The 9,225-nt window shown below is 33.7% G+C and overlaps 1 protein-coding gene across 2 annotated transcripts; it reads right to left on the bottom strand.

Moving 5' to 3' along the window:
* Window positions 1-614: 614 nt before the first annotated feature.
* Window positions 615-7,563, bottom strand: LOC107409270 (uncharacterized). Of its 2 annotated transcripts, none has more exons than XM_048462516.2 (5): window positions 7,324-7,563; window positions 7,077-7,210; window positions 4,369-4,604; window positions 3,464-4,289; window positions 615-3,044 (listed from the first exon to the last, which is right to left on the bottom strand). In XM_048462516.2, the coding sequence occupies exons 3-5, from the start codon at window positions 4,600-4,602 to the stop codon at window positions 823-825; spliced, it is 3,282 nt and encodes a 1,093-aa protein (XP_048318473.2). In that variant the 5' UTR covers window positions 4,603-4,604; window positions 7,077-7,210; window positions 7,324-7,563; the 3' UTR covers window positions 615-822. The 2 variants fall into 2 exon arrangements, with proteins under 2 accessions (XP_048318473.2, XP_048318474.2); XM_048462517.2 differs by having other exon boundaries at window positions 7,077-7,125.
* Between the last annotated feature and the right edge of the window lie 1,662 nt (window positions 7,564-9,225).

The raw sequence follows: 9,225 nt of genomic DNA, 5'->3' as shown, positions 1-9,225 counted from the left end.
TGTTCACCGAAAAAAAGAAGGATAATTATTATTATATTTTTATTTTTCTTTTCGGTCAACAAAAGGAGAATTACCTTGCCAATAGATTTTAAAGTCTAATGGCAACCTTTTCTTCATGTGAAATGAAAAATAATGTCTGTATCCTAATCTGACTTGAAGGATTATTTTTCAAGTGAAAGAAAGACCAACTTTTCAGCTGTCAAAACAACCTTAGACCAAATTATTAGAGATTCTGATGTATTATTTCAGTTGGAATTTGATATTTTAGCATTCTCAATCATTAAATTATATAAAGAAAAATTCCATTGAAAATTATAAAAAATTAACTTAAACCTTTTTTTTTTATATGGTTCCATATTCAAATTCTTTAAGATTAACATATATTGTTAAAATCTTCTTCTATATAATTTTAGAATCCTGTAATTATATATTATGACATATAAAACAATTGCTTTGTGTTATTTTAATTTTATTAAATTATTTCTTTATTGGTTACAGCCAATAAAATAATCATAAACCTTACCAAAAAAATTACTTAAAAATCGACATACAAAATATTCAATTGCAGTGCCAAAAAAGAATTATAATGAAGGCAGAAATAAAAATTCCAAAACTACAGAAGATTTTGTAACTGACATCTATCTTGGAATAAATCATGCAGCATTATTTATGAATAATACAAACATTGTAACCAGGAAATCAAGCCAACTTTAAATTTTGGGCTACGAAATGTACAAAGGAATCCCCAAAACCATAGAAGCATCTGCCTATTTTTCTCTATAAACTTCTGGATTAATAAATTAAAAGTCTCTCTTCAAGTGATTAGGTTAAAGGGATAGATGGAGGATTAACTGGTGGACATCTTTGCCTCCGGGGCCTCCGGGGGGTCTTCCCCCACCCTGTTAGGCTTTTGTTCTCCAGTCCCATATTGATATTACTAAGATGCTGAATTAGTGGAGTGCAAGCCGGGGTCGTTGGCACTGGGGGAGAGGGACTAACCACCGCCCGCCGTCTACCCCTGGCAGACCCATTTCTAGTGGAGTTCCTCCTTGCTAATCCGGAATGCCATGAATGGCCTGTTGCTCTCATCAACCCTCCAAATGTTTGAAGGTCTTCGGTTACCTCATGCCTTGATAGAGAAGCAAGGCCTGGAAGGATGTCCCTTTGGAAGTCCCTCCGTTGCCTGCCTCTCCTTGCCTGGCCCTTCCGTGTCCGAGTTGATAATAAAGTGGTTCCTGTTTCTTCCAGTTTTAGGTTTTCTGGAACCAAAGGCTTGGGCATGTAATCTTCTTCCTTGGTCTCCATCAGTTTCAAAGTCATGGACTCAAAGTAATCACTAGTTTCTGACGAATATTGGTCGCTGTCCTCACCATCTTTCCCTCTCCAAGCAGCATCAAACTTGCCCTCGAAATCATCCCTATATGATGAAACTATCTCCACAAACCATGCAAGTGGATCTGTCAAGGAAGATTCTTTCAGTGGAACTTCTGATGAATTGGTAGAGGAATCATCCATATGATTATGGTGATTAGATGATGAGAGGGCAACTATTGCCTCTGCTGCTATCATCATCATGACTTGATCTTGTGGGAGTTCAGCTTTGTGATGTGGTGATGCTAAAGGATCTTCATCATGCTTTACTGCAGATGCTTCTCCAAGAATGGCATCATCCTCAGTCTCAGGAACGGGAGCTTCTAAATCTATCTCAGTTGTAAACTTCGCACTTATGCTTGTGGATGACGGTTTCAAAGGTGCTTCATCATCATCACTTAAATATGCATTCAAATCAATATGATGTCTGAAATCAGCAGATTTAGTATCCATTCCCTTATCTCGACTTTCAGATGCATTCTGTTTGACCATGTCAGGTGCGGCCGGTTCACAAGGCAAGTTGATATCCAATACCCTGTTTTCTCTATTACTTTCCGCTTTACATTCGGATGAGGAGAGAAAAGACACAGAAGGTGAGATAATAGTAGTTTCATTCTTCGAAAGATGAGGCTTATCAAAAATAGGAAAACCAAGAATCTTTCTGTTACTCGTACATTCACTTGGTTCAATCTTCCTGGCCTCAGGATCATTAGCACTTGAAACTGACTTTATGTACCGAGTAAACAATTGGTTAGAATCTTTAGCAATTTCACTTTTGTTGGATGCTTGATTCATAGAAGACTGCAAAATATCCATCTCATCAATTTTTGAAAGCCTCCCCTCATTAGAAGCCTCATTCTTACAAGCAGGCTTAGCTTTAAGCCATGGCAGAACTGCAAGAGGGTCCTCGTGCTTTTGATCTCGCTGAGAAACTTCAAGACCATTTCGGGGAATCTCCAGATTAGATGAACTGTTTGAAACCAATAGATTCAAGTTCATATCTTTTGAAGACTTCATCTCCACACAGTTTGAACCCTTGTAGTGCATTGCTGAACCATGATTCATCAAGTGTCCAGGGGCTCCATTCGTTACATTACTGGAGCATATATAATCATCATTGAGTGAAGGGAGGCGAATTGGTAATTCCTTAGACCCAGATGAGGATCCTAGATAAAACCCATTTCGGTAGGACAATTCACTTCCAAAACCTGGATTAGATCTAATATTGCTATTAAGATTCCATCTATCTCCAAAATTCTGATCACTCTGAATTGATGATTGGGAACTCTTATTCAAGGTAACAGATGAAGTCAAACCTGGGTATGTTTGAACCGATAATGACATTTGATTTAAGCTGTTGCTTGGCTTTTCCCAGGATGAAACCGCATGAGACGAAGACTTAGCCAAATCTGTGGTAGGAGGAATTGGATATGGACTCGGTACATGAGAAGCCTCAAAAGGTCCAAGATGCTTATTATTTGTAGAATCATTGCTTCTTTCAGAAATATCCAGACCATTAAATGCCCGCTCTCTCCACAAATCCACCTTGCTTTTATCCATCAGATAAAAAGCAGGTTCATGAACTTTGTTGAGAGAAATTTGAGTTGACTGGGGAGATCTTGACAATTTTTCTGTTTGGAGGCTTTGAGAATTGATGTTGCTTTTGCTTTGTCCTGTAACATAACAATAACAGCTAAATAAGTACATTGTCAAGTAACATACATCTTAAAAAGGAAAAATGCCATATGCTTAATATAAAGTGATGCCTTCAAAATATAGAATCTTCAAAATTCAGTACAGACTCCATATGTACCGGTTAAACAGAAACATGTCAATAACTCTTCTGTAGACCAATCAACTACAGGTATAGTTAATCATGAGAAAACGGTGTTATCCTGCAGCTCTGATATTATGCTTTTTCTTTCATACACCAACATTACAATAAGTTTTGTGCTTTCCCTTTACCAGCATATTCAAAGATATAACAAGCATATTGCACAAGGGCTATGGCAAAGGGAAGTTGACAACATTGCAGAAACCATATCAAACCAGCTTAAGGAAATTTAATGCAACTTCATGAATAAACAAATACCTGCTTGAAGAACATACGAAAACCATCCTTTTCCACTTCCATTGTTATCCAAATGTGAACTGTTTCGAGTCCCATTATTACTTCCATGATAGGAGCTTAGCGGCAAGTCCTTTGGCAAACCAAGATACTGTGAGTTTGGCTTAGCAGACATATCAGAGCCTTGGATCTTTCCATTACAAGAGTCATGGCCCAGAAGATCTATAAACGCAGATGCATTTGTTTCTTTTGTTTCTTCAAGTTGAACAGGTTCATTCAAGTCAGCCAAACCATTTGTATTTCTTAAACATGCATCAGATGTCAGAGAATCTCCTTTGCATCCATTCTTCCCACTGTCATTAAGAAAGATATTTGTTCCACTCTCGGCTGCAGTTTTGCCATTTCTATTTGGGTAGAAGTGAGAAATGACAGATACCTTATCACCAACCTGTTCCCCTTCTTCAGTGTCTATGTACTCATCAGCTGGAAGTTGAAGATCAAACATTTTTCTCCTAACCTTTGTGGGTCTCGACTCTAGCACCTCAAGATCCTTTGAGCTACCTCCATTTTGGGATGGAAAAGGACCAGTTTGCAAGCTGTTTCCTTTAATAGAACTCAAAGTAGAATGAATGCCTTCGACACCTGAAACAGATGTCCTACCACAAACAGAGTTTGCTACTGGAAAATTGTGGTTATGCCAATTCCGAGCATCATCGGATGTAATGTGAGATGCCAGGGGACTTGATGACAACGATGTTTCAACAGGCATCCTGTTTCTATGCAGTTCTTTCCTTTTAATGTCATCCATCAAGTCTCTCTGAATTCTGTATAAGCGATGCAGTTCATACACCTGGAATACAAGAAAAACTCAGATATGTACAAGTCTATACATGTTATACAGAATAACAAGGCCCTGAGATGAGATTTACCTGATTCTTAAATGTAGCTTCGTGCTCAAGCATGGTCTGCTTAACTACATCCCTGTCATATCCTGGATAAGCATCAGCAGCAGCACTCGGCAAGAATCCATTGTAATACTGCCCATTAGTCAAGGTCTTATCCCCATAGTAAAGGGGCCAGTTACAACTGTTAGAATCCTCATTGAGATCCCTCATTGAGTAGTATGCTGGCAAGTAGCTTTTACAGTGCACTTTTGTTCCCATTCCTGGTCATCAAAGATGAAATATTGCATGTGAGATTAAAATTATAAAACACAGACCTTAAATGGGCAATGATTACAACTTTCATGTAAAGAATTTGATTTAGTAAAACTACATATTGAACTCATATAACTAGGAAAAAGATAATAATGGATAATAGGTATCTATATAGTATGAACAAACACAACAAAACAGTTTTTTCTTAATGACATTTCAAAGTAAATACAAAAGAGAAATACAAAAGAGAACACATGGTTAATGCATAATAATACAGCCTTTGATGATTTTGGGGCAAATCATAATTAACATGGATGTGCTCATATTACTAATTTTATCTTACAGCAAAACTGCACACAAAAATGGAAAGAACAATCACAACAAGGAAGATGTTTACACATGTTAAATTTTAAAGGAATACAAAAGAGAAATACAAAAGAGAACACATGGTTAATGCATAATAATACAGCCTTTGATGATTTTGGGGCAAATCATAATTAACATGGATGTGCTCATATTACTAATTTTATCTTACAGCAAAACTGCACACAAAAATGGAAAGAACAATCACAACAAGGAAGATGTTTACACATGTTAAATTTTAAAGGAATGATCAACAAGTGTCTAAGAAAGCGAGAGTTGATTCTCAGTGAACAACAAAAGATTTGGGCAATCACTCTAGAAGAACGAAAGGTTAGGCAATGCATTCCCGAGTTTAGGCAACAAGAGACAAATTTTATATAAGCAAAAATATTTGTTATATGAACCTTATTAATATATTCTGGATACTGCTTAAAGTTTAGGCAGACACATTTAATGCATTCAAAAAGGTTAAATCCATAGAAAATTAAATTACTAAAACAGCCAAGGGTCTGATATTTCAAATTTACAAAAGATGCTAGAGAGAGAGAGAGAGAGAGAGAGAGAGCAAAAATATGGTAATGATAGTTTAAAATATTTCATATTTGTATATATCACAATTTCAGTTATTTTTTAAGACAACATCCCCCAATAGATATTTCAAACTTCAAGTAAGATTGCGTATCTACAGTCTGATAATCAAATAGAGAAATTCTTGGATAACAGACAGAGATGAGAAAAGGAGTTAATGTAAAAGTCAGGTTGAAAGTAATTTCATCTCTAAGATGAAAATAAAAAATAAAAAATAAAAAATAAAAAATAAAAAATAAAAAATAAAAAATAAAAAATAAAAAAAAGAAATAATAAAGTAAACATGGTTTGACTTTCAAACCACCGGAAATGAAGTAATAAGTGGAGCCAGATTTGGTTCAGTTCCTTATTATGGAGGCCAAGTAAAAATTTGCTTTGCATTTTCTAACAGACAATTAAATTGACTTCATAACTGAAGATGACTTAGTATGAAGCCAACTTTCCTTGTATGATGGAAAAGGGGAAAACTAGGCATCTCAAAAAGCAGAAATAAGGATGCTACCAAATAGTAACACAAGTATGCTTGCTTGAAACCGGGGGCAAAAATTGCCTAATGCTGTTGTGGTTAAAATTTTACATTCCTCAATTGTAAATTATTTTCCCCATCCCTACCACTCCACCAAAAAATGTGCTTGGATGTAAAAGGGGAGGAATGGAAAAGAGAAGAGGTAAGAAAGCAGGAGAGGAGAAAAAAAATCCTCCAGTAGCACTATATTATAACAAATAATAAATATCCACTAACCGCTTATTGCTGTGCAAACTTTCAATGAGCTAAGAATACAAATAGGAACCCATATATGCTAATAAAAAATAAAACTCAATTAACCATCCTTCAATTGCAAGCCAAATGGATGAAAACTTTAATAAAGCAATAGAAGTGTTCTTTTATCTAAGAAGTAGAAATATCCTCAACAAAAGCATTTGCAAGTAATCTCAACACTCCCCCCCAACCCCACCTACAAAATAAAATTTTATTCTCTTCTTTGAAATAAGATATGCTTAGAAGTCTTAATTCTATATAGGATCAGCATATCGCCAATGGAGAGGGAAATGCGAAGAAATGGTTAATGGTCTACATGCTCAAATTTTAGAGACCAATATAATCAAGAAAGGAATTCCATTTTCTTTTTTATTTTCTGATAAATAATAAGGATGATAACCAGGAATAAAATTAATATAACAGATCTCGCCCAATTACAACCAGAAACAAACACGTATTATCATATACAAAGCTCCAGAACCTGAAGGCAACAGATAGTACACTGACCCATCAAATTCTAATACCCAGAAAACTAATCAAACGGATAAACAAAGTGAAATTAGTCTACGAGTTGCAATGAGGAAAAAACAAATTGCTTATAGCAATAAACCCACAAACTCAAGCGGTAAAACCCACCAATTTATCAAACTGAGAAAAATAAAAAAATAAAAAAATACATGAAGAACTTGAAAATAATTTTTTTGGAAAACAATTAAAGCAAAACACAATCAAGAAATCAAACTACCCAGAAAGCGTGTAAAGATTTTACCTCAGACCCACATCCTCTTTTGAGCTCTCTTGAAAAAAATCCCCAAAGACTGAATCATTCAGCACCAGTTCCCCATCATGAAAAGAAAATTCGTGAGTCTCAGGCTCTCACACTATCAAAAACCACAGAAGCAGCTAAAAAAAAAAAAAAAAAACAAAAAAACAAAACGTATATATTTATTTAATATAAAATTATTTTATATACACAATTGTACAACAAACAATGAAGTGAGTGTTTTTTGCAACACCATTTGACGGAGCTCAGATCGTCATCAAGGTTTGAACGAAAAACAAAAAAAAAATAAAAGGAGATTTCGATCTGCTGGGCCACTCTCTCTCTCTCTCTCTCCTCTCTCACAACAAAGAAAAGAAGGAACGGAGTTTAGAGAGAGAAAGAGTTTATTTTTATTTTTTATTTTTTATTTTTTTGGAGAGAGAGATCCCAGATAAGAAATCTTCACACAAACAAACGACCTTCTAAGAACAGTGACATGAAATTTGTCAACATCCGGTCTCTTTTTATTCTCTGCTTTTTCTTCACTTCTCTCTCTTATATTTTATAAATATTTTTCCATTTAATATAAAAATTTAATTCGTTTCTGAGTTTTTGTGGAAAAATTGAAAAAGAAAAATACCCAATTCTAGATTCTCTCCCACCTTCTTCCCTTTGCTTCAGATATTAAAAATAATAAATTTTTTTATAAAAAAATTATTTTCGCATTAATTATTACACACAACCCCTGCATTTCTACAACAAACTTCACAAGTACAACTACAAAAAAAAAAAAAAATACGATCTTCTTAAACTTCACATTGTCGTTAAAATAAAATAAAATAACCCAAAAATCAAAATTGAAAATTTAATTTAGAATACATTTAAATATTCCATTTAGGCATTGAAATTGAAATTGAAATTATTTCCTTTTGAAGCAGAGCGGTTTAATTGGCTAATACAGCAGACATAAAAAATAAATAAATAAATAAATAAAAAAGAATGTGGGTCCCTACGGGTACTGTGAGAAGGATGAGGTTTCTTGAGGTCTTTGAGGGATAGAATAAGAAAATGCCCTTCTCGGTATTTTTTATTTACGGGAATGGGATTCAAAGCTTCTGTTGGATTTTCATTGGCTGATCTCTCTGTTTTTATCCAACAGCCGAAGTCTATTTGCGAGTGCGAGTCCTTGTTATGGTAACCTCGTTAAAAACATTAAAATATATAAATCGAAAAATAATTAAATAATAATCAATAATCAAAAAAAAAAAAAAAGGCCGATGATAACGTCTAACACGTGGCGTCTTTTCCAGGTGGTTCTCAAAATCATCTCAGTGGGCGCGACGTCAGCCAATCCGAATGTCTATCATCCCTATGTTTTACCACCAAATCATACTTTTTTGTCCCCCTTCTAACTCTTTGAATTTTTGGATTTTTTTTTTTTTATGGAAATGAAAAATGTTATTTGTTTTTTTAAAATCTAGCAACTTCATTTGCTGTGGATTCGTTTTTCCATATGATTTTTTTTAGTTTTAAACAAAATCAATTAATTATTATAATATTAGTTACAATCAATTGATAATTGCCATTCTGCATATAATATAATATTAGGTTTTTTAAATATGATTTTTTAAACTTTTTTTTTTGGTAATATTATCCATTCTGTATATATAATATAGAAAGGAAATAATAATTAAACAACTACAAAATTTAAGGAGATATAATTAATATAAATAAAAATTTGTATTGGAGAAATACTTAAAAAGTAGAAAATCGTTAATGATCAAAAATAGAAAAATAACCATTTTAGATCTCGCCAAAAACAAAATAAATAGGTAAAAAATTAAAATACTATAAAAAAAAATGACATAGGGGATTTTATTTATCCAAGTACTTACACGATCATTAATATATTTGTACTTGAATTCCGAGAATTAAATCTTTTTTTTTTTTTTTTAAGTTTCATTCCGAGCATCGCAAGAAAAAAAAAAAAAAAGTATTCAATAATGAATACGGAAACAAGTAGTAAAGACCGAGGGAAGCAATTATTTGGATGTGTTGTTGTAAATATTTAAATATCATAATAATTAAAAAAGTGAAATTTAGTTGAAATTATTATTATTATTATAACAGATTGTACAAGTTGGATATATGAAAA

The sequence above is a fragment of the Ziziphus jujuba genome, chromosome 12 (genome assembly GCF_031755915.1).
Source record: "Ziziphus jujuba cultivar Dongzao chromosome 12, ASM3175591v1".
NCBI lineage: Eukaryota > Viridiplantae > Streptophyta > Magnoliopsida > Rosales > Rhamnaceae > Ziziphus > Ziziphus jujuba.
Note: the sequence above shows the minus strand (reverse complement) of the source record. Positions and strands in the feature narration are given on the sequence as shown.

Excerpts from the sequence above, each read along its gene's own strand:
- LOC107409270 (XM_048462516.2), bottom strand. The coding sequence starts at position 4,602 with ATGGGAACAAAAGTGCACTGTAAAAGCTACTTGCCAGCATACTACTCA. Across the intron at positions 4,290-4,368 it reads AAGCTACATTTAAGAATCAG|GTGTATGAACTGCATCGCTT; the intron begins GTAAATCTCATC and ends CTTGTATTCCAG. Across the intron at positions 3,045-3,463 it reads TTCGTATGTTCTTCAAGCAG|GACAAAGCAAAAGCAACATC; the intron begins GTATTTGTTTAT and ends GTTATGTTACAG.